The sequence below is a fragment of the Caloenas nicobarica genome, chromosome 21, assembly GCF_036013445.1.
Source record: "Caloenas nicobarica isolate bCalNic1 chromosome 21, bCalNic1.hap1, whole genome shotgun sequence".
In the NCBI taxonomy this organism is placed as follows: domain Eukaryota; kingdom Metazoa; phylum Chordata; class Aves; order Columbiformes; family Columbidae; genus Caloenas; species Caloenas nicobarica.
The window spans coordinates 2371551-2396463 of record NC_088265.1 but is presented as its reverse complement, the minus strand read 5'-3'; the positions used below and the strand labels follow the sequence as shown (position 1 = coordinate 2396463).

Genomic DNA, 24913 nt, shown 5'->3' with positions numbered 1-24913 from the left:
TGTCATCCTCTGACTGCAGCTGCTCTGCTGCTGCCCAGCTCCAGCCGCGCACCCGGGCCTCCTGCGACCACCCGCTGCAGGGGCGCGGAGCCGGTTCCTCGCGGCCGATTTGGGGCAGCACAATCCCAACCGAATTAACGCGTCTGGGGAACCGGGACCGCGGCCGCTCCGGTTGAACGGGAAAAACGCGCCACGGCGGGAGGCAGCTGCCCCGCCCACGCGCCAGGGGGCGCCGCCGCGCAGCCCCGCCCAGAGCGCCCCGCGAGCGCCCGGGGACGAGAGGCCTGAGGCGGCCGGCCGGACCCCAGGCCCACCATACGCACGGAACCACCTCTCACCCGGCCCCCCGGCGAACCGGCGCGCTGCCCGCGGCACACCTCAGGGGTGTCTGTGCGCTGATCGCACAGACCGACCGCCCCGCCGCCTCCCCGCCCTCGCAGCGAGGACGGAGCTCCGCTCACGCGCACGGACCGCTGCGCGTGCAGCCAATGAGGAGCGAGCCCCGCCCACCGCCCCGCCCCGGTGGGCGGGGCCGGGGCGCCGCGTGTGTGAGGGGAGCGGGGCCGGTAGAGCGGCGGCCGCCGGTTGGGCTCGTGTCGCGCTGACGGAGTCTTGTCCCGTTACCCGGAGCCCACCCGCGGCGCCGAGAGTACCGGGCGGGCTCCGGAAAGAGCCGCCCCGCAGCCTGCGCTCGCGCCCCGGCCTGAGGAGACCTCGGGCGGGCGCCTCGCGCAGCGTCGGTGCCGTCGCCTCAGCGGGTGCCCGGAGCTGGCGCGTGGCGAGAGCCGGGATGCAGCAGGTGAGGGGAATATTGTGTCCGGTTCTGGGCCCCTCGGCTCCAGCAGGACAGGGAACTGCTGGAGAGAGTCCAGCGCAGCCACGAAGATGCTGAAGGGAGTGGAGCATCTCCCGTGTGAGGAAAGGCTGAGGAGCTGGGGCTCTGGAGCTGGAGAAGAGGAGACTGAGGGCTGACTCATTCATGGGGATCAATATGGAAAGGGGGAGTGTCAGGAGGATGGAGCCAGGCTCTTCTGGGTGACAACCGATTATAGGACAAGGGGCAATGGGTGCAAACTGGAACACAGGGGGTTCCACTTAAATATGAGGAGAAACCTCTTCCTGGTGAGGGTGGCAGAGCCTGGACCAGGCTGCCCAGTGAGGTTGTGGAGTCTCCTTCTCTGCAGACATTCCAACCCGCCTGGACACCTTCCTGTGGAACCTCCTCTGGGTGTTCCTGCTCCGGCGGGGGGATTGCACTGCATGAGCTTTTGAGGTCCCTTCCAGGCCCTGACATCCTGGGATTCTGTGAGGGCTGAGGCACGGGCTGGGTGCAGCAGGCGAGGGGGGTCCGGGATGCAGCAGGTGCCGGGGTCCGGGATGCAGCAGGTGCCGGGGTCCGGGCTCTGCCGGGGTCGTGGTCGGAGCTCCACGCCCAGTGGCCGCCCGGCTGCCACGCTCCCCGGAGAGGCTTCACCACGGAACCTCCTGGGGGGTTTGTGGGGTCTGACAGGGCACAGAGACACGTTCTCTCCGGTAGTCGTTTATTTCAGGTTATTTTTATTAGAAAGTTGGTTCAAATTCAAGACAGAAAAGGTGATAAAACGCCACTTCAGAACACGTTAGGGAAGTGAAAGCTGATTTCAGCAACAGAATAAGGTTTGTTGTTTGTTTTTTCTTTTGTCTCTCAAAGAGAGACTTTGCAGCATAAACCAATACGCCAGTTCTGCCCAAAAATCAGAATTTGTGCTATAGAAACAAATAAGTTACATGGCAAGTGGTTTGTGTTTGTGGCTGGAGCACCAATAGAGAGGAAGAAGATTGAAAACCTTTATTTATGTACATTTTCTATGAACAGCATCTGTTGCTGTTAATCAGTAGCCTCCAAAGGCTGTAAAATACAGCATCTGAAGGCTTAAGATGACTCAATTTCTTTTTCAATACACATGAAATACATTTTGCTATAAAACAATCACTTTTGGTATGAAGAAAAGTGAAATATGAACCTTCACTGTAGGGATATTACAGGGCTGTGCTTCATCAGCTCCTGTGTCATCTCTGCAAGACATCAAAACTGGCTGAGGTTTTCCTGTAGCAAATGAAGCTCCCACTGAAGTCAGTTACTTAGGAAAATTAGACAAGGGAATTGTGAATAATGGTGTTTAGAGGTACAATAAAAGCATCAACAATTTGCATATTTATGCTTTAGAACAAACTGTTTGACAGAATAAAATGTGTGTGATGTGTTTTCAGAATTATCAGCTGGAGAGATTTGATCTTTTGTCTCTTTCCTCTGAAATGAGTGCGAGGGAGAGGAATAAATAGGTAATTCTGCTGACTTAAATGGCAGTTACTATATATCTGGTGCGTACAAGCATTGGAGTTTGTTAATTAAATCCTGGCGTGCAACTCTGGAGCATTAACTGTATTTGAGGAATTTTAGATACTGGTTTGGATTTAGTTACCTTTGAAAAGCTTTCTTATTGAAGACATACAGTGTAGTTGCTTGGAAATGATTTTGTACTGCTGACAAATATCAAAGATTTTGCACTTTGGAGAGGTGAATGAAAGAGCAGCAGCACAACAAACTGCGGGCACTACCGATGTGGTTTCGATAGCCAGAACCTGGCCTGGGACAGTGGAGCTTTCCAAAGGGCTGCTCGAGCTAGTCAATGGAAATTGGAGGTGTTAACGAGCTAGGATCTAAAAGCAACAGGAAAGAATTCCTACAGCTTTGACAGGGAAAGAATAGCTGTATTTTCTGTCCATTAATGAGCTAAAAAAGGCCTTCAGTTACTAAAGATGCAGAGAAACCTGCAAATACACTGTGCACCTCACAGCAGTAGATGCAACAAAAGAGGCTGCGACTCTGGATTCTGGTAAGGCACTAGTAGCTGCATAACACTGATTTCCAGCTTAAATTATACCAATAACTTAGAGAACTAAACCAGAAACTGGTATTATTCTGTTCCTGATATGCAGTGCAAGTATCCCCTAGAACTAAATAGCAGTAAACCCTAGAGTATAAGCAGTAATTATGCTCAGAAAAAAACAAATGCAATGTTCAGAGAAAGGGAAAAAAAACCCACAAACCCAAACCACTTCAGCAGAAAGTTCCGTTGTTCAAGTCTGAATTTATAGAATGTTTCTTTCTACCACTCTTCCCCGGTTTCATAAGGCACGTGGATGTTTTGGTTCTTCTGGGGGGGCTGGGGAAGCAACCCAGGTTTCTGCAATCTGCTCTCTTATTCAGTGCATCTCAAAAGCAGGAGTGGGCATCTGCCAACTTACTCGAGAAACAGTAAACAAATCCAGAAGTAAACTCTGGTCCTTTCATTACATTCTAGTGCTACAGACTTGAGGAATTAAAACCAATTATATGTAGCTGTGTTTAAATAAAATACTATCGTTAGGAGGGGGAGCGTAATAGATGCAAATAGCTTTACTTGCAAAAAATTTCTGTGCCTGTAGGGCAATAATCTTGGAACCTGAACCACTGGCTTCCCTATTGTGATAATTTTACTGGTTTTCTTGGAAAGCTGTCTTGCTCTGAATGGGAAAAATGACACTATACACAGGTTTCTTCTTGCTGCCAGTGTTACCGTGGGAGAAAACCCCCAGTTGTGTCCTATCCCGTTATCTATTTAGAGCAGAACCTGTTGCAGGGACAGTCTCGAGTGTCCCTGGGATCCAGGAAACTGCTTTGGCTGTAACAGTTGGTCCCAGGCCCTACGTTTACACGGCATCCATAGCTAATCAGGGGTGTACATTCCACACAAACGCACTCACTAAAATGCACATAATTTCTGAAATCCCGTTTCTTTCTGTCATGTTTCAGTGGAAAAAAGACTCCCTGACTTGTAAATGCCAACTCCTGTTAGACATCATGGACCATTTCAATGACACGCGTAGTTTAGCTGAACTTTTGCCCATCACGTATTGAACAACTGCATCAGAAATCTAAACCAGTGATCATCAGAGAGACAGAGCTACTATATGGGTATCGTTAGCAAAAAGCTGTTCTCTGAAATGGTGAATTATCTCGAGTAAGCCAAAAATTAAGAGATTCTGAGCCTTTGATGTAACTTATTTTCCCCTTCTGGAGACAACCCTTCTCCCTTCTAGGCTGTTTTAAAAGGAACATTCTCTTACGAATAAATATGACAAATAGAAAAATAAAAATATAGAAACAAACTATGTAAACGCAAGCCCTGAGGTATTTCAAGCACACAGTATAATTTTTTATACCTGACATGCAATCTAAAGGTGTCAGTAAAAAAATTTACTTTATGGCTCTGTAAAAATGTCCCATCTTTCTTTCCTGCCTTACACCTGCAAGAAAGGGTGAGAGGTTGAGGTAAGAGCCCCGTGGAAGCTGTGATAGTCACAGAAGCAGAAATAGAGGATATTAAAGTGCTGTGTGTCTTTCCCTGACCATTTTCACTCTTCAGTTGGCACCTACAGAGTATCTGACAAAGCTCCTGCTTTTCTGTATACAGGCTCCACTCCTGCACCAGCATATACACCGGACAGAGTCTTGCAGGGTAAAGGGGCTTCTGAATACAGATTTTAGTGGCCCCTTTAACTCATTGAGTTGGTGTTTTCTGGTGTGTCTCAAGCACACTTGGCACTGCAATTGCTCCCAAATGACTGCGTTATCCTGCCAGCTTCCCACCTCTTTCCCTCTCCTCCTTTAGCCTGGATCTCCTTGGACATGTTTCCTCCCCCAGAGCTTTCTGCATTTGCATGAAGGGTCCAGTCCTAAAAAAAAAAAATCCAGTCTCTGCATGACAGTGAAGTCAATGGGTCTACTCACACGAGTTATTTTGCTGGAGCAGGCCCTTAGGCATTAAATTTTTTTCATGAAGTCCAGTGTTATTAATTTTACTCTGTTTGGGCTTTGGAAAGAACAGTTACAAAATGGGTCACAGGTCTTACTTTTAAAAACGGCACTTGTTCCTCTGGTAATTTGTGGCAAACAGGAGTTCAATATGGAAGGGTTTCGAGCGCTCATCCCTCTGGATGTGTGTGCACTCCTGCACAGCGAGACTCAAGAACATGCAAACGTGCACACACAGCATGTTCCATTTGCACGGACTCACCTAAACAAGGTAGTGCATATACAGGTACCTGCTCATGTACAAATATATTCGTAAGGAGAGATATGCATGTGCTTACACAATGTCTATAGATGTGTAAACTCTTAATTGCACATATACAAACATTAAAAATCAAATTAGTCTTAGATACGCCCTTGCTTTTTCACTAAAAAGGACATTTTAAAACCCTTTTTTGTTCACTTCGGTTTTACTGTAACTAATACAATTCACCTGCTCACCTAATGGGATATTTTCCTCTCAGTATGTTAAAACATTCATTAAAATGCATTACAATTATTAAATTGTGTAGAAGAGCACTTCTTGTAAAGCTTAGTCTGGAACTCCTGGGGCATAGTTGTGCAGTGAACGTTTTAGATCATGTCTCTGGTGTTACGGATCGCACAGCACAGAACCATGCTGAATATCATGCCAAAGATCTAGAAGAGAAGGGATGCAATTTAGGGAGGCACTGACAAAACAGTTATAGAGTAGTTTGCGCATCAGAACAATCTGAAGGTTCTTAGGGCAGAGTAGCGACTGCTTCCATCTACATCCCTGTTGTTAGAAACTAGCACAGAAAATGTACAGACAGGTTTCTGCAGCTGAAGAGGTTATCATTCCTAACCTGCTGTATTTGGTGTGGGAAGCCATAGAAGGGATGTTCGTATTTCTAGTGAATCCTTGTTGAGCACTGAGGTTATCGGAACTCTGTCCCACCCATGTTGCTTTGCTGTATTTTTGAGTACACCTTCACATTTTATACAAATCATGGGAATATTTAATCCTGTTTACTCACACCATGATTTCTCCTACGTACATAAACCCTTCATCGGCTTTTAAGTGTCCGCACAAGTCCACGAACCTCCTTCGCTTTGGAGCAGCTGAAGGTGTATTTTGTCAGTAATATTCTGGCTCCTCATGCAGAAGTCACAGCACACACGTGCTGGAAAATGCTGTTACAGCCTGTGTGACAGCCTGGCCGCTCCTGCTGCAGGGTGACATCTATTGGTCATGGTTCTGACAAGAAGGAACAGCCTTGGGAGCACAACAGTCTGTTCATTTGGGTGAGAATTAAGGGGCAGGGTGGCAGGGGTGACACTGTTGTGGGAGTCTATTACAGGCCACCAGATCAGAGTGAGGAAGTTGATGAGGCCTTCTACGGGCAGCTGAGCGTGGCCTCACAGTCACAGGCTCTGGTTGTTATGGGGGATTTTAACTACCCTGATGTTTGCTGGAAGGACTACTCAGCCAGCCAGCCTCAGTCTAGGAGGTTCCTCCAGTGCATTGACGATAACTTTCTGATGCAAATGGTGGAGGAGCCGACTAGAAGAGGTGCGCTGCTGGATCTCGTCCTCGCTAACAAGGAGGGTCTGGTCGAAGCAGTAAAGGTGGGGGGCTGCCTTGGTTGCAGTGACCATGAGATGGTGGAGTTCAGAATCTCCTGTGGTGGGAGCAGAATACCGAGCAGAATTGCAACCCTGAACTTCAGCAGGGCCGACTTTGGCCTTTTCAAACAGTTGCTGGAGGGAATCCCGTGGGCAAGGCTGCTTGAAGGTAAAGGCGCCCAAGATAGTTGGTTAACATTCAGGGACTGCTTCTACCAAGCTCAATATCAGTGCATCCCGACGCGCAGGAAGTCAAGGAAGGGAGCCAGGAGACCTGCGTGGTTAAACAGGGAACTGCTGGGCAAACTCAAGTGGAAGAGGAGGGTTTACAAATCATGGAAGGAGGGGCTGGCCACTTGGGAAGAATATAAGGCTGTTGTCAGAGGATGTAGGGAGGCAACTAGGAAAGCGAAGGCCTCCTTAGAGTTAAACCTGGCGAGAGGGGTCAAGGACAACAGGAAGAGGTTCTTCAAATACATGGCAGATAAAACTAACACCAGAGGCAATGTAGGCCCACTGATGAACGGGGTGGGTGCCCTGGTGACAGAAGATACAGAGAAGGCAGAATTACTGAATGCCTTCTTTGTCTCTGTCTACTCTGCCGGAGGCTGTCCTGAGGAGCCCCGTACCCCTGAGGCCCCAGAGGAAGGCAGGGCAATGGAGGAGTCTGCCTCAGTTGATGAGGACTGGGTTAGGGAGCAATTAAGCAATCTGGACATCCATAAATCCATGGGTCCAGATGGGATGCACCCACGGGTGCTGAGGGAGCTGGCTGAAGTCATTGCTGGACCGCTCTCCATCATCTTTGCCAAGTCTTGGGAAACAGGAGAGGTGCCTGAGGACTGGAGGAAAGCAAATGTCACTCCGGTCTTCAAAAAGGGCAAGAAGGAGGACCCGGGCAACTATAGACCGGTCAGCCTCACCTCCATCCCTGGGAAAGTGATGGAACACCTTATCCTTGGTGCCATCTTAAGACATATCAAGGATAAGAGGGTCATCAGGGACAGTCAACATGGCTTCACCAAGGGGAAGTCGTGTTTGACCAACCTCATAGCCTTTTATGAAGACGTAACAAGGTGGATTGACGATGGCAGAGCGGTGGATGTGGTCTACCTTGACTTCAGCAAAGCATTTGACACCGTCTCCCACAGCATCCTCACGGCAAAACTGAGGAAGTGTGGACTGGATGATCGGGTAGTGAGGTGGACTGCAAACTGGCTGAAGGAGAGAAGCCAGAGAGTTGTGATCAATGGGGCGGAGTCTGGTTGGAGGCCTGTATCTAGTGGAGTGCCTCAAGGGTCAGTTCTGGGACCAATACTGTTCAATATATTCATCAATGACTTGGATGAGGGAATTGAGTGTACTATCAGTAAGTTTGCTGATGACACCAAGCTGGGAGGAGTGGCTGACACGCCAGAAGGCTGTGCTGCCATCCAGCGAGATCTGGACAGGCTAGAGAGTTGGGCGGGGAAAAATTTAATGAAATATAACAAGGGGAAATGTAGAGTCTTGCATCTGGGCAGGAACAACCCCAGGTTCCAGTACAGGTTGGGGAATGACCTATTAGAGAGCAGTGTAGGGGAAAGGGACCTGGGGGTCCTGGTGGACAGCAGGATGACCATGAGCCAGCACTGTGCCCTTGTGGCCAAGAAGGCCAATGGCATCCTGGGGTGTATTAGAAGGGGGGTGGTTAGTAGGTCCAGAGAGGTTCTCCTTCCCCTCTACTCTGCCCTGGTGAGACCTCATCTGGAATATTGTGTCCAGTTCTGGGCCCCTCAGTTCAAGAAGGACAGGGAACTGCTGGAGAGAGTCCAGCGCAGGGCCACAAAGATGATGAAGGGAGTGGAGCATCTCCCTTATGAGGAAAGGCTGAGGGAGCTGGGTCTCTTTAGCTTGGAGAAGAGGAGACTGAGGGGTGACCTCATTAATGTTTATAAATATATAAAGGGTGGGTGTCACGAGGATGGAGCCAGGCTCTTCTCGGTGACAACCAACAGTAAGACAAGGGGTAATGGGTTCAAGCTGGAACACAAGAGGTTCCACTTAAATGTGAGAAGAAACTTCTTCTCAGTGAGGGTGACAGAACACTGGAACAGGCTGCCCAGGGGGGTTGTGGATTCTCCTTCTCTGGAGACATTCAAAACCCGCCTGGACGCCTTCCTGTGTAACCTCACCTAGGGGTTCCTGCTCTGGCAGGGGGATTGGACTAGATGATCTTTTGAGGTCCCTTCCAATCCCTAACATTCTGTGATTCTGTGATTCTGTGATTCATAAACCATCCCTCCTGTTGAACCAACGCTACAGCCAGCGCTTTCCTGGAAAGCCGGTTCTATACAAAGGGTGCTCCCTATTCCTTATGAAACCTAAAGCATCAGTCTGCAGTTGTTTTGGAATAGATCAAATGTTGCTATGGCCTTTCGCTTTTCAGTTTGGTTCACGTGCACTCCAGTTTGCTGCTATTACAACAAAATAAGATTACTGTTAGCTACTTGCGACCTTGTCTAAGGACACAAGACGAACTGGTAAAACAAAGTCATGCAAGTCTGGTTGTGTCAACGGGGGCAGTTCCCAGTGGCAGCACACACTGAAGGTGTAAGAACAGCTGCACCTTTAAGGAATCTCGCCAGTTGCTACAAAACACATTCCACAAAGCTCTGAGTAAGGGACTCAAATACAGATTTGAGAGTGAGAACGTGGCTTTACTCACTGTGGTGCCAGCAATTGCAATTCCAATAATTCCGACTAAGTGCAGATGAGCATCAATTACATTCTGGATTTCAACCAGGCAGTTCTATTAAAAACAAAATGGAAAGATTTTTACTCCTAGAAAAATATACTCCAACCAAGTCTGTCCACTGCGCTCACTAAACAACCGATAAACATGAAAAATATTATTGCTGTCGCTGTCATTCTTGCATCTATGCCTTGTGTTTTGTTTGGCGTATTCCCTCTCCTAGTGAGACATCTGTACCTCCTGCCTGCACAGGCTGACACATACAAGTCATTTTCTTACGCGTTTCCCTAAATTTAAACCCCTTTATATGACAGGCCATGCTAAATCAGGAAGTTTGGCCCTATGATTGACATTGTATTCGGAAGCAGACTCCACAAAAGACAGAAATAACAGGATCCTTCTTAACACCAACAAAGCTTCTCATCTCCACGCATGACTAAGGCAGGCACTTGCCAAAATTCCGCCTCCGTGGGGCTTTTCCTTTAGGACTGCTATGTCCTCCCTGCTTTGCTTTTCAGATGATGTAATATTGTCTCAGCTACCGTGGGATGCTACGAGCAGGATTCAGAATTGAGGGCTGGGCATGTTCAATATGACCTCCAGCTTATTTCTGCCTCCACTCTGCTCTGTTTCATATGGAATTTCATGTTCTTCCTTTCTTTTATGTATAGGATGTCTCAAATTTTACTAAACAATTGGCATGAAAAAGTGATAAGAGCAATCAGAACAGAGGACACTTGCCTTTGGCAGCTGGATATTCTCTGGACAGGGTAATCCTGTTTGTTCCATACTGTCTTTACCGCAGCATTGGAGCTAAATGAGAGAGAGATGAAGAATCAAAGAAGGGGAAACCATAGACGTGTTTCATACTGAAAGTGAGTTACTACTTTCATACTGAAAGTGAGACGATAAATAACTAAAAAAAAGAAACTATACAGATCAAGTCATAAGTTTATTCCCTATTTAACTGCTACCTCTGGTAGAGTTCCAACTGTGTGGGCCAAAATTCTCAAAAATCAGTTTCAGTTGTCTGAAGCCATAGAAAACACACAAATTTGTATTAACAACAACTTCCAGAGGGGATTTGTATCACAGTATCTCATAACAAAGCAAACAAGTAGATTTTGGAAAAGCGGATCCCTGGCTTACAAGGAAACAGGAGTTGTTAAAGGGAGAAAGCAGAAAGTTCAAATAGCCTCTACAGAATTATGGGCAATGCACAAAAGCTAAACCAAACAACGCTAGAATCTTCGTTTCTGACAAGACATAGTGCTGGGCTTGGACACAGTAATAAATCCGAGTGTTTCAGAGGGTTTGTTTTTCCTGTTTGCCTATCTCCCACAAAATGCTTGGGATTCCTCTTTGGGTCAGAAGTAACAGCTATGGGAGAAGGACAAAAAGGTCTGAGGTTGTGAAATGTTTGTTCTAAAGAACGTGGGAATGCTGTGAGGAGCAACAAAGCTTGGGCTTGATCTCTGTGGGAGGCAGGACGGACACAAACAGGATTCAAGAAGTCACGAGTTCTAATTCTGATTCGGACACTAGCTTTTAGGGTGGCCTGAATGGAGTCACACGTATACTTTTGGTTCTTTACCTACTTGGTTCAGTTAGTGACTGATCTGCCACATTCCAGGTCCTGGGACACGGGTCAGAGTTTTTTCTCTGACAAATGCAGAGAGATTCAGACCTTTCTACCTCTCTCTGCATTTGTGAGTATTTATTATTGGATTTTAGCATCCAAAAGGGCCGTAATAGTTATATCTTCTGCACAACAAAGACCAGAAGCATCAGCTGGCCATTTTCACTTTCAAAGGAAGGATCTGAAAACCAGAATTCTGACAGAGCCATCAGGAAAATGGGTTGTGAGCCTCTGGCTCCATCCTAAGTAAGAATCAGTTCTATTCTTTCATAGCTCAGTGGGAGGCATTCTGAATTTTAAAGGGAAATGTGACAGCAGAGAAGTGGTGCAAGGTGTTAAAGCTCAGCAGGACTACTCACAGCCACGTGGTAGTGATAGATGGTCTTGTTGACCTTCCCCCCGGGGTTTTTCATATAGTCATCATAAATATCTTCATAGATTTTCTGGGCTTCCTGTATTGCCTGCAAAAATCAAACGTTCCAAGTAAGTGGCTAATAAGTCTTACCCCCTAGTCCAGTGCAGACTTCCAGCTGGTGTCATCAACCTCCGGAACAGAAAATTATGCCCAGTAAACTGAGGTACCGGGATTGGAATGATGAGTTTTGTGGCCTGGTGGCATTCAGAGGGACCCTGCAAGGGTCAGGATGGACATATGCTGTGTTCTGTGTTTTGGTTAAACACTGTTAGTTGGAGAAGTTCTGTGCTGGAATTTGCCCTTTTCCTAAGCAATAGCCTCTTGCCGTATAATTCTACTTGATGTTCCCCGTGGATGTGAGGCTGAACCACACCTACAGATTTTCTTTAACAGAGGGGGAAGCAAAAACTGCCTCTTGTTCTGGACTTGTGATAACACAAGCTCTCATTGACTCCAGATAAGAATGTCAGAGTCTTCCTGGGAAAAGTCTCCTGGAAAGTTTTCCTGTGCACAAGCCAGACTGTAGGTCTGTCATCACTGGAATCCACAACTGCCCCATTATTTAGTACATTAGAAGTCGCTTGCTACTTACCACTTTCTTGCCTATAAAGGCAAATACTCCAGCAGTGATCTCAGCTGCAAATATCACCAACAAGCAAGCAAAGAACTGCAGAGGAGGAAGAGAACCTTATATTAATATACCTTGCACAATTCCGCTTTATATGGACTGTCAGTCAGTCCCTCATCCTTGCCCAGGCCCCAACAGCCCACACAGTAACTGAAAACAAGCTGTTGAGTCTATAAAAGGGGCATCAAAAAGTCGGATTTCTTGTAATACAGAAACAAGGGTGAAAATGGCAAAGATGTGGCTCAGCTGACGGCTTCAGAAAAGACAGAAGGTAATTCCAGGAAATATATCACGTGAGACAATCAACTGAACTTCTTCGTCTGTGGAAGTTCTGCAACAGCATGGTGGCCAGAGACGCGAGGTTAGCCAGTAAAAGGGCATAAGGCATTTCAGGTCTTGGACAGCAAAGATCTTTCTGCTAATGACACAAAACATATGCTTTTAAAAGATTTTCCTGTGCAGCCCAGGCCCTTGAAACCTTTTACTTACTGCTCCAAGTAAGCACTGAGACTCCCGCGCTGCTCCACAGCACCCAAAAAATCCAACTGTGGTCATGATAGCCCCTGCTCCCACCAATACATAGAGTCCTATGAAAAATCAGAATCAGACAAGAATTTAAGAAGGTTTCTCTTCCCAAAGTCTGCTACCTATTTTGTCAAAACTGCACATTTGTAAGTAACAATGATCTCTGGCTCTCACAAAAACACCTGTTACACAGAAAAGTTGCTCTCACCACAAAAGGAGACCAATGATTTCTGTACGAATTCTTGGGGAATCTCATGAAGAGAAACGAGGAGACTCCCACCTCCCAAGGGTCCTGTCCCCAGCGCATACACCACACCATCCCGAACTGCCTGACAACAATGCAGTGAGGAACGTAAGGCAAAAAACAAACCCCACATTGCTCGAAGGCTTATTTCTGTGAAGCCTGGTGCTGGAAATGTGCTGTACTGCTGCGTAGGGGTGGACGTTAACAGGCCTGGCAGCTGGGGACAGCGGAGCTACGGACCGTGCACACTAGAGGGCACAGCCGCCCTGCTCCCGCTTCGGCTGCGCAAACCTGAGTGAGAACATTCAGTATTCTCAATTACCACTTTAAACATTATTGTAAAACCTGACCCAAATCTTTAGGGTGAGCGGAGGTGCTAGTATTTACTGCCAGCAGGCCTTGTGTAACCTGGACTAGAAAGCCCTATAAATGACAGTTTGCAATGACTGCTAGGAAAATGAAAAAACAATCAATATATGAGTGCAGAGCATCTCTCTATGCTGCCACTCAGATGCAACCTGCTTGGAGAAGACGAACTCCTGCCTGCTGCACATTTATAGGCGCATCACTGTTCCGTCACTGTATATCGGCCAGATACCTATCCCAGCTATTGTGATCCTTCTCCCCTCCATCCTTCTGGTCCTGGTACCTTTCTCGTGCCCAGGACTGCTGCTGAGGAACACATTCTGCTAAATAACAAAATGATTATAATTCATATGGCTTTGCAAGGTCTGTGATGCCAGATGTGGGATTTGCTGCTGACTGTGCTGGCAGTTCATATTCTGTATTTTCTAGACTTTTAATATTCAGCATCTTGGGACTTCATAGGACTGAGCATTCACCAAGCTAAAACTTGCACACGGACTCAGAACACAGTGTTTTTTACCGTGGGAGGGATGTACAAAGATATATGTGGCTCAGGAGAGAAAAGGTCAGCCCTTCGTGGAAGATGAATTGGGAAAAAAAAAACCCAACTTCTCTCAGGTGCAGAACCTGCTGTTCAACTGCCGGACACCAAAACTGCCATTTTCTGAGATCTCCATGGCAACAAACAGACTAATTACCAAGGTGTTTCCTGGACCCTTTTCTGGATGTTACTCTCTATTCCAGTCCCTGTAATTACTCATCAGGCAATTTAGCAGAGAGACTTTCCCATTAGGACTACTAGAAATAAGTCTTCCCGTTTCTTTCTGTTGCTTCCAGATAGCAAAGACACAGCTCTCTGAGGCTCTGGAGGAGACCACTCTCCGGAATTCAGATTTGCTTTTGTCGGAGAAACAGACTTAACATTTCACTCGCATGACTCACAGCTAAACCGCTACCTCGGGCAGAACTTCCCTTTTAAGGCGTGTTGCAGGAAGAGCTCACACACCAAACAAAGCTGAGCTTGCTTGGGTCTGGCCCCACAGTTGAGCCAGCCAGGAGTTTTAAACCACCTTCTTCACCTTCTGTTCAGGAGAATTCATCCCAGACTTTGCCCTTTCTCAGTTTGGGACTAGTAGCTGCTGACAGAGCTATTCCTAGATGGAAAAGAATGACAACACTTAAAAAAAAAATCCACAAAACTAAAGATGTTTTAACTTTTCTGCTATATATACACAGGTGTAAGCTTTCACACAGGCATGAGAAACTTGGAAAAAATTCAAAGGCACCAGGTTACTTCTCAGCTTGCACTGCGAGGTTTCCTCACACCCAGATCCCGGTGTGCTCCACTGGAACATGATTTCCAGGAAGGGTATCAAAACAATAGATTCAGAAACATCTTAGATGGTGTAAGTATATAATATAGGGAGCTAGTATTTCTTGTTCTAGGGAGGAATACTCAGCAATGTAGGCATGATCACCTCAAATTCCTAAAAGGAATAGACCTAAAGTGAAAAGTGAGACTCTCTAAAAAGGAAAAAAAAAGGGTGACAATGAATCACAGAGACATCATGCAACGATAGCCATGAATTAGCCCAGTTATGGCCAGTAAAGCAGACAAATCCAGAAATTTGGTGGTGTTAATGTTATAATTGCTATGCAATAGTCTCGCATGTCAGAAGTAACTAAGCTTCAAAAAAGCCTGTTCCTTTCAAAAAAGCAGGATGGAAAGCAAAGCCTTTATCAGCTACTATTCATAAGCGCTTCCACTGTAAAATACAAAGCCTTGGCATGGCCTCCTATTTGGCATATACAGCACAGCAGAGAAACAAGAAAGACTTAGCTGATAATCACAAAATGGAACACATTTGGTAGCTAGAAACTCTGACACAGAAAAACTCACCACAAAGTTCAGCATGGCAAAAAGAAGTGTGCAAGTCAGGTCAAGGCTGAGAGCTTGTTTCGGGGAATGGAAAATTTTGGTTTGGTGGGTGGTTTGGTTTGGTTTCCTCTCTTTCTTTTTCCCCTCAAAGTCTTACTGAAGGCTTTGAGATACAAACCCCTGTCTAGAGCCTACTGCAAGCAGCAGAAGCAGACAAACATACACTGTGTTTCTCTCTGGCTTTATTTCACATGCGTTTCTTGTTTACCCGGCTGCTATGGTCACTTTCCATTTTAAATAATTCTACTTTTTCTTTTTTTAGGCTGAGCAACTAACACTGAACAAACCGCCAACTGTTCGCACTCCACCGAGAAAACAAGCAGCTCTGTTCTTGGCACAGGGATCCAGGGGCAGCGATGACAGGAACCCTAGAACCCAGACACGACCTGAAGAGATCTGGTGAGGCTGTGTGTGTGTTACGGTCTGGGTGACAGATGGGATCCCAAGCCCTCGGAGCACCGAGGAACCTGCAGTGCAAACGCACTATTGGCAAAGATGAGAAATACATGCAGGAGCTGGAAATAACGGGCCAGACGGGGACGGTTGGGTATGTTGTACATGGTAGCAAAGTCAGCTTCTGAAATGGGCTCGTTACTAGAGATTACCACTTTTGTGTTAATAATTTTTTACTATATTTATCTACAAAATATATTTACAAAACTGGAGAAGAGAGGCAGAGTCCACTGAAGAAAGATTAATTTCTGGAGAACTGGAAAATACCCTTAATTTGAGCATAATGCACAGACATAATTACATGTCTTGTGTGAATCCAACAGGTATTCCATGGTTAATCCTCCTGGAACCACAGAAGCATTACAGATACCAGTCCGTTTGTAGGCTCCTGCTGACGCACGAATTCTGAATTTCAATTTAAAAGCAACCTCACTGTAATTAGAGTAACATCCTGGCCCGCTGCCTCCCCCTTGCCACAAAATACCAGCACTTGTTACATATCTTGCTCACACGCATCTCACAACCCTAAATAATTATGTCCCAAATTCACATAAGCCGCAGTATGTGAGTTATTACCTTCTCAGTGGTCCCCAGTGGCTCTGAACCTCTATGTGGTGGATCTGCACTATTGCAGCTGAACTTCACAGAATCCTATGGGAATGGATTCTACAATTTAATGATGCGAATAGCGTGAAAAACTTCCTAGCATGGAAGTTGTTCCTACTGTATAGTATGATAATAATCCTGTCAAACTTCTTAGTACTTTTTCCAGTTTTATTGCATCCTTTTTGACGAGAACCACATACAGTGTTCAAGACATCGAGTGCACCAGCAATTTACACAATGACATTAACATTTCTCAGTTGGATTCTCATTTCCTTTCTTAATAACTCTGACATTTATATGCCCTTTTGACTGCAGCTGAGCAAAGCACTTTTGTCAAGAGCAACTGACAGTAAGTCTGAAATCATGTTCCTATGCGCTTATAACTAAATCTAAAGTCTGTCAGTGTTTATACTGCTTAGATTATCTGTTACCACGTGCGTCACTTTGCTTTATTGACACTGCATTTCATCTGGCTTTTGAATACTCAGTCATTTGGTATTCTGAAATCCTCTTGCGATTCTCTGTAATTCTGTCTAGATTAGGACACCCGGAATAATCCTGAATGCATACACTTCCATGCAGATATCAGTAACAACTATACACTTCTAATGCTTAAATGCACAGGCTCCAAGCCACCCAAACCAGAAAAGGGAGCATGGCCATAATGCATCCACAGAAACCTGGAGCCCCACAGCAGCAAAAATTAAGACTCTGCAGGTAACTGTCTTTACCCACCCAAGCGCAGATAAAGTCAGTGCTGGAACTAAACCAGCCAACTCAATCAAACCCTCTCTGTAGACATTTCTGAAGTGACAAACCCCAAAAAAGGAGCTAAGGGCTTTTTGTTGCTGTTTTATTTTTTCCAGCAGACAAAATGCTTTACTCCTAATGGCTTCACAGCAGACAGTCCCATTGTGCTCTGCTAGAATAAAACACAACACTGCCTTGAGAAACAATATGTTATACTGGTTTGATTCTTTTACTAGAAGCCACTTTAGAGAGTGGCATCTAAAGCAGAGTTAGTTCTGTTAAAGAAAGGAGGGTGGATCAAAGAAGGAAATGGCGTTAAGTGTCGGTTCAACCGTCATGTGGAACCGTGGAACCGGCTGCACAAAGAGAGGGTGGGAGAAAGGTTTACACGCAGGATGGGGGGATGATACTGACTCTTAGGAACTGATTGCTACGTTTTATGATCCAGCACAGAGCTTTTGAACAACTTTCACTTTGAGTAAGGCCTTTTTGGTGGGGTCGTAGTGGTAGCGTCATACTTTTTAAGCAGATTTCCAGTGCAGCAGCTTTTGTTTTCCACTCAGGGCCACTATCGGCCTTTTCTAAACCACTCTTCTGCAGAAGAGACCTGCACACAAGATGATAGAAGGAATGACAAGTTCATTGCTTAAATCTTAAGTACAGACTAAAAGCCTGATGGCAGGACCATCTGACACTCCTCTTGTGGTACTGCATCTCTACACAGAGGCTACTTTGCCAATAGCTCTCATTTTAAAGGCTGATGAAGTTTGAGAGGCGATGGATTTTGGGGAGAAAATACTGTTGACTAAGGGTCTAGTGCTTGACTCCAAAATACATTAACAGAACTATAGCAAAATGAGGCACAGGAGGAGAGAACTGCAGTTTACATGGATTTAACTGCTGGCCAACTCCTGTTTGTATGGGCATCCGCTACTGTGGAGAAAAACTACTAATATCCTTCAACTCCAGACATGACTTCATATCCTAAGGCATGCGCCATCTAACTGTACCTTTCAAAGCCAGAATGATCACTCACGCTCTCACAGACCCCAAGAAAAAGCCACAGCCACCCTGTCCGTCCCCAGCTGGCCCCAATGAACACCTGGACCGCAGGTTGGATCGTGGAGCTGGAGCAAAGAGAACGTAACACAGCAGAAGGTTTGTGAGCTCTGGCTGAGCAGGACAAGCGATGCTTCGGTGCTGCCAGTGATGAGAAAGAGCCATCCAGATTGATTCATTCGCATTCGTTTTGTTACCGTTCCTGATGGGGCTTGTTGAGTATATACACTTCATTTTTATCGCTGCTGGCAGTGGTGTGACCCTCTGCACTTCATTTATTAGGGATACAGGGGGTTTGTCCTCAAGTTGCGCAAGGAACCAGAACAGACTTTCCTCTTCATCCACCAAAAGCAAAGGAGGGAGAATAGGTGTCTTGAACTGACCCCTAAAAAGTCCCCATGTTAGTTTTTACTTCACAAAATGTTCAACTTGCATTCGGCAGACACTTTTTCACTTCTGTACTTTAGGTATTTTAAGTTTAAGAACAGCACTACTACAAAGAATTAATTGAAGACTAATTAATTGTGAGACAGAAATGCTGACATCCCGGGTTCACACAAGCATCCCTCTTTTCCTTCTGATTGTTGCAGACTTTCCTGCCCAGTGAAAAACTCAGAGTCTTGGTACAGAAGTCTCAAGAAGGATGAGCAATCTGAGGGAATTCCCTTTATTCTACAGATCTTTTCTGCATTGGGCAGTACAGTGTCACAGACAACTCAGATAAAAGAGGTAACTGCCCAGCTATTGACCTTTGCTGAAATTATCTTTTTTTTTTTTTCTCTCTTTTGTTTTTTTCTCTCAAGTACCGCTAAGAGGAGAATATATGAACTCTACCAGAGCTGAACTACAACAGAACAGGAAAGCTACAGTTCTGCCTTACCACTTGAAGCACAGGCACAAAAAACGTACTGTCAGATGGAGTAACATAAAAATATTGTCACACCTGCCACTGCAGTGGGAACTCCAGAAGCTGGGGAGCTGCAGAGAGACCATGTCCAATTTTAGGAGGCTGCTGCAGCATCAGATACATCTGGTAAAATGGACAGACACTGCGTGGGTCAAAGAATTCCAATTCCAACCTGTTATGTTGTAGGTTAAAAAACTGCAAGCTGCAGTGGGGAATATGGATCACCAAACACAAAACCACAAGCAACAGAAAACTAAGAACACATATGTGCTTGACCTCAGCACTGCTGCCTGGAAGTTGTTCTCAAACCAACAAAAACATTTCAGTGGCTGGAAAAGATGAACAGGCCTGGTTGCCAAGTCATGGCCCAAACTATTCCAGGGGGCAGAAAAGACAGCTAGACTGCTGGTAAAGAACAAGGCTATTTAAGGAGACTCCTTCTGGCCTAATGGAAAATGCAAGGATGTAATTATCAATTATTTTAAACTAAAACAACGTTTCAGACCTAGGAAAAAAACCATCACAAGGAAGCACAAGAGCTGGCAGCTCAATCCAGGTACAAAAAGAGCAGAATGTGCTGTGCTTTAGAAGCAAGAAAATCAGTTTGTTTCCACAAGATGGTGATTCTGGAGAGCGCTTCAACCTACAAAGCAAACTCTGAATGTTGTTCCGAGCACTGACACGGAGCCGACCTGATCACAGGGCCTTGGGTTATCACAAGGCAGCCACAAAAGCAGTCAGTGGAACAGAGCCAAAGAAATTATTTTTAAATCTATGGCCATATGTTTCTATCTCCGAATCACACTGATGATGTGCTTTCTCCTCCAGCCCTCTGGGCAGCTGCTCCTTGTGTGCTGCCCAGTGTTCCATATTAAGAATTCCTGTGCAAAATTCTGGCTGTCACCCAGGACGTGTGTTACAGAGCAACACACAGAGCAAGTCACCAACACTGCAGAGTGTCTGGGAGAAGGGACCAGCACACACCTGGCAAGGGGACTCAGCTGAAATCCAGAGAGGTAAAGCTCTTCAGCATGACTGTCAAGTCCAGCCTTGTCTCCTCCAAAAAAACCACCGTTACTGAACTTATCACCATTCTTTTACCGTTGCCTTAGTCACAGATTGTTAACAGCTTCAGACTTCTGAATGGCTGCCCCAGCAAATGCTCACAAGTCAAAACAGCATTTAACATGATTTGTAACGAGGGAGGGCAGCAAAAATGTTTTGTTTAACAGGAACGCTCTGTTCAGAGCACAATGCCTGTTACAAAAAAAAAGGGCCAAAATTTTGCTTTAGAATTCAGGCAAAAGTGCAAGTTTAAAATAATTCTCAATGTATTTATGTCTTGTTCTTCAGCACTTCCTCTGCTAGCAGTTACATCTTAGAGCATACAGCTCTATAAATACATGTGGCAGCCCAATAGTTGAATGTCATGGTATATGACGAAACTTTTACAAGAACGTTCCCCAGGACTTCCCAAAATTAACAACTCTGAGTGGCTTTTGTAATTCCTATTCAGGGCTGAAGCAGATTACATCTTTTAGAGATTTAAATACACAATGCACCAAAGAATATCTTGTTTACACAGTGTTACAGTCTGCACCACAAGGCTGTGAAATGACTGTGGTGCTTTTTCACATCACAGCATGCAGCACTTTCTGGCTTCTAAGAAACCAACAGTACTTGATTTTGAAGGCCAGAACACTCTCCTGTCTTGTTGAATCTCCTGGGTCAAACATTAAGTGGGTAGAGCAGGGAAGGGTTCCAAGATACAGCATAGGAAATTCACCAGGTATAAACTGGATCTGGAAATGAAGCTGCTGATCTAATATGCTGCTGATGTAGCAGCTCAGATGTAAGAGAAAAACTATCCTGTTTCCCCCAAAATAAGACAGGGTCTTATATTAATTTTTGCTCCAAAAGATGCCTTTTTTTACATGTATAGCTGCCTGGACACTATTTAAATTGACTTTTTTAATGAACTGTAACCAGGGCTTATTTTTGGAGTAGGGCTTATATTTCGAGCATCCTCAAAAATCCTGAAAAATCATGCTGGAGCTTATTTTTGGGGTAGGTCTTATTTTTGGGGAAACAGGGTAAATCATACTTCCTGGCTGTCTGTGTCAGTGGAGGTGCTACAGGATATTTTACAGTAAACCCCAGGTCCCAGTCAAATTTTCATCTGGATGGATGGAACTGGAAATCCTAGGGAGAAAAAAATGTCTCTTAATTGCCTAAAATTAAATAAGACCGATTCTGTGGGCTTGGGGAACTAGTCAATTCCTGCCTAGGCTGGACAAGCGGTTCTTGAGATGACTGAACACTGCGTAGTTTTACTTTTCAGCTGTGGAAGGATTTGCTCTGACACTTAAAGTCACACTGAGGGCCTCTGTGTGCAGACACTGGGAGAACTGGTCGGTAAAGCTGCAGTGGTATTGGAAACATTCACAAGTGACACTGTTGCTTTGTTGGTCAGCAGCTCCACAGAAAACTCTGGAAGGGTATGTTGGTGAGTCCTGTTCCAGGAGTCTCTGACCCATTTCAACTTCTATTCCGACAGCATTTGCACAATTCACTTCGGATACATGAGAATGGGATCAAGTCTGAGAGAAGAGTTCGGTGAGGCCTAAGGAAGTTGATGCCAAGCAGAGAAAAACAAAAGCCATCACGCACGTGACCCACAGCACCAGGATGTCCAGTTTTGTGAAGTTCAGCCCAGGAATTGTCGGCCTTCGTATAATTCAGTGCACAAAGATACGTCACACGCCCCAAGATGAAACCACGGCTAAAGGCTTCTGTCATCACAGGCACTTCAACTTACCCATGAAGAAATACTCTGGAGACTTTTTGTCTGAAGCCAAGTCTGCCATAACCCCACCAAACCGCAGCCAGAGACCAAAGGCGATGACAGCCAGTCCCGCCAGCTGGAACATAAACGCACCCGTCAAGACTTCAGTAACAACCGGCTGGAGAGCATCAAAGAAGAGTCATTGGCACCTTATGCTTTTTTGAAACCCCACAGCTCAGGATTGCACCGTCAGAAAATTTGGGAAGCACTTGCCAGTGTTTGATACCAGCTTGCAGGGATGGGCTCAGCTCAGACTGCACCGGGACCCCCTCCTCTCATCTCAGTGCTAATTTGGGTGTATTTGACATTAATGTCCCCAAGTCCAGCTGAGGAGATGGTTCTTTCCATCCCAGTGAAAAGGCAGATAACAACACACAGCAATTGTCACTTTTGTGAAACAACATAACGCGAAGCTTTGTCCTTGTGCTGGCCTGCAGCTGGGCAGCATCACTGCTCCCGCAGCCCGAGCACAGCAGCGCTGTCACCACGAGGGAAAAGCATTTGGTTTAACTGTGTTTCAAGCATAAAGGAGACAAAAGCCCAAAACTGCTTGCTCCAGAGAGGCTGAACAGGATTATTTTGTGACTTCTTAAAAAAAAAAAAAAACAACACACCAGCGAATCAGAAGGAAAGAAAAAGACATTTTAAGAAGATAATATTGCTAATTGTTTTCTAGTGTGAAAGACTGGAAAGCTACTGCAAGGGACGCATGAGGGAAAGAGAAAGAAGAAAGCAAGCTTGAATTCAATGGTGCTATGGAACTGTGAGACTATTGCAAAGGTGCAGTGAGGGAGAATGGGCACAGAATTCCCTAAATCTCCTGGGGGTTCTGCAGTAGACACTGGTCATCGCCACATTAGAGTAACTGTCTCTTAGGATGGACTTGTAAAAGTAGCAGCTGTTGGCTCACTTTTAGAAATTACATTATCAAAAAGCATCGTGATGCTGTGAAGTGTCCCGCTGTACCACGCCGCACAGGACGTGGGGAGAACCTCACAGCCTCCCGTTGTGTGAAATTCTGCGGTTGTTAGGGAAATGCTCACCACTTCAGATCATCAGCTTAAGAAGATGTTGTCTTTTCAGCAATGCCACCTTGCACCAAGTATGTATTTCCCCAGGAAGAGCTGTACCAAATAGCGAGTAGGAGCCCCAGCCCTGCTGCCCTGTGACCCGCCTGGCCCGGCCCACAGCTCCGCGGGACCCGCGCACCCCCCGAGCTCAGCCCCGCACCCCCGAGCTTGGTCCCGCACCCCTGAACTCGGCCCCGCACCCCTGAACTCGGCCCCGCCGCGGGGCAGCCCGGGAGCCGCTGCTGCAACCGGCACCCGCGCCCCCGCCTCCCGCGCTCTCCCCCGGGGTTGCGGGTTCGCGCCCCGCAGCCGCCACCGCCCGGAACCACCCGCGGCAGGTGCCGCGGCCCCGCCCGGCCCGGCGCTCACCCAGAAGGTCAGGTTGAAGATGAAGAGCAGGATCTTGATGCAGCGCATCTCCCAGTACTCCGTGCCCATGGCGGCGGCCGCCGCCTCCCGCTCCCGAGGCGGCTCCTCGGCCCGACTCCGCCGGCGGCTCCGAGCGGGGCGGCGCCGGGAGGCAGGTGCAGCGCTGGGCGGGCCGGGGGGACCGGGGCAGTCCCGGACCCGCCCCGGGAGCGGCCCTGGGCGGGCCGTGTGCCCAGCGCGGTGCCGCCCCCGCGGCCGCAGCTCCGCGCTTCCCGGCAGGCCCTGGCACCTGCGGGGTTTTAATTTTTCCGCGTGGAGTCAATAAAATGCCTCTGGGCCTTCTGGGCGTGGCGTGTGTCTCAGGCCAAGACTTCAAATGAGACACTTAAATTATGCAGGACTATAGGCAAGATCGATAATCTGATGCGTGAAATCCGAGCGTAGCAGGAAAAGGGCCATTCTCCTTAACACTGTGTTTGCTCACACTCATTAAGGGCCCCAAAAGTTCGTTTTCCAATCACTAATACATCCACTTTTGTTCTCAAGATTTGACCAAATATGTCACAAAAATCTTAGACTTTTCTCCTCTTACAGTTGTTTTTCAGCTGCTGCTTTCTCTCCCAGTCCTCACAAAGTCTGAGTCTGGAGCTGCCTGCAGGGCTTGGACAGGGAACAAGGTAAGGGAGAGTCTCCTGAGAAGGGGGGTTTCTATGGTAAACATTTCCTCTCAATGTTTGACAAAAAAAAGCAGTTATTTCCTGGTTTGTGCTGTATCAAAGTAACTGTACAGTTTTACCTACCAGAGTGTTTTCATGTTTGGAACCAATTTTTCCCAAGGCATGTATGAAAACCTTTCAAAAAGGCATAGGAAAAGATGCTTGGATCTTGTTTTGAATGCAGTTATGCTCACGATCCAGTAATACTGAAGGATGTTGGAGGTGGTTGCTATTTTCCCTCACTTTGCTGTTTATTTTCAGCTGCTTTCAAGCCTGGCAGCATTTTGGGAAAATCATCCCAAATAGCTTATCTGAATTGCAATGGCAGCATTTTATTAAGAATTTCTTGTTCCATTTGCAATGAAATGCACTTTATTTATTTTTTTTTAAGCAACGTTCAACCTGCCTTACGACACAAACCCAACCCTGCAATTTCCCCTTTTTGTTTCAGAGTGATACTGTGCTAAATGGTTATCGACCTCCCAGGTCCAATGTGTTCTAGAAAAACCAAAACCACGAATCCTTTTGAATAGACAAAATAATGAGATGTATCAAACAGTAGGAAAGTACTTCATTGCCCCCTAATTCATTTGAAGCAATAAAAAACCTAAAAGAGGGAAAAGTTTTGCGTTGGCTTGTGCTGGCAAAATAGATGCTTCTCTAGTAATTTCCATGCTAATTTTCTCTAAAAGTTTGGAAATGGAGCGTTCAGCCTTCATGAGCAGTAGAACTCCTGGCTACGTGATTCTTGCAGGGAATGAAATCAGCTGAAATGACGCCACGTTTATCAGGAAGGTTTTGCTCTTTTGGGCCAGCAGTTTCAGCTGGTGGTGTGAACAGTGGCACCGGTTTGATATTCTGCTCTGTGTGGCTGGGCTTTTCTGCTCATTCCTTGTTGCAGGTACATTTATGTTAATATTCCATTGTTCTGAAGTCGCTCATGGTGACAAGAGCACATTCTCTTGTTGTCTGGCTCTTTGACCGTATGCAGGAAATGTGAGATCACTCGATATGCACTTGATTCTAGATCTGTGATCTTTTTTTCTCAAAAGCATTTCAGAAGTGTTGATTTTAGCTGCTTCTCCGTTATTCTTTCTCTAAAACGTGTTCCCAGGGCTATGGCAAGGGGGACAGCAAACAGTCCATGCACAGAATGTCAGTGAATAA

At 46.3% G+C, this 24913-nt stretch overlaps 1 protein-coding gene and 1 long non-coding RNA gene across 2 annotated transcripts; one reads left to right on the top strand and one right to left on the bottom strand.

Moving 5' to 3' along the window:
- Positions 1–594: 594 nt before the first annotated feature.
- On the top strand, positions 595–23681 carry LOC135997206 (uncharacterized). The gene is made up of 4 exons (XR_010607371.1): positions 595–799; positions 15234–15370; positions 21304–22693; positions 23625–23681. It is a non-coding gene; the product is annotated as an uncharacterized LOC135997206 (long non-coding RNA).
- On the bottom strand, positions 1582–23131 carry TSPAN2 (tetraspanin 2). Its single transcript, XM_065649695.1, has 8 exons — positions 23031–23131; positions 21565–21667; positions 12387–12484; positions 11862–11936; positions 11214–11315; positions 9957–10028; positions 9189–9272; positions 1582–5533 (listed from the first exon to the last, which is right to left on the bottom strand). The coding sequence occupies exons 1-8, from the start codon at positions 23097–23099 to the stop codon at positions 5468–5470; spliced, it is 669 nt and encodes a 222-aa protein (XP_065505767.1). The 5' UTR covers positions 23100–23131; the 3' UTR covers positions 1582–5467.
- Positions 23682–24913: the final 1232 nt, after the last annotated feature.

Excerpts from the sequence above, each read along its gene's own strand:
- TSPAN2 (XM_065649695.1), bottom strand. The coding sequence starts at position 23,099 with ATGGGCACGGAGTACTGGGAGATGCGCTGCATCAAGATCCTGCTCTTC. Across the intron at positions 12,485-21,564 it reads TCCAGAGTATTTCTTCATGG|GACTCTATGTATTGGTGGGA; the intron begins GTAAGTTGAAGT and ends GATTTTTCATAG. Across the intron at positions 11,937-12,386 it reads CTCAGTGCTTACTTGGAGCA|TTCTTTGCTTGCTTGTTGGT; the intron begins GTAAGTAAAAGG and ends CCTCCTCTGCAG.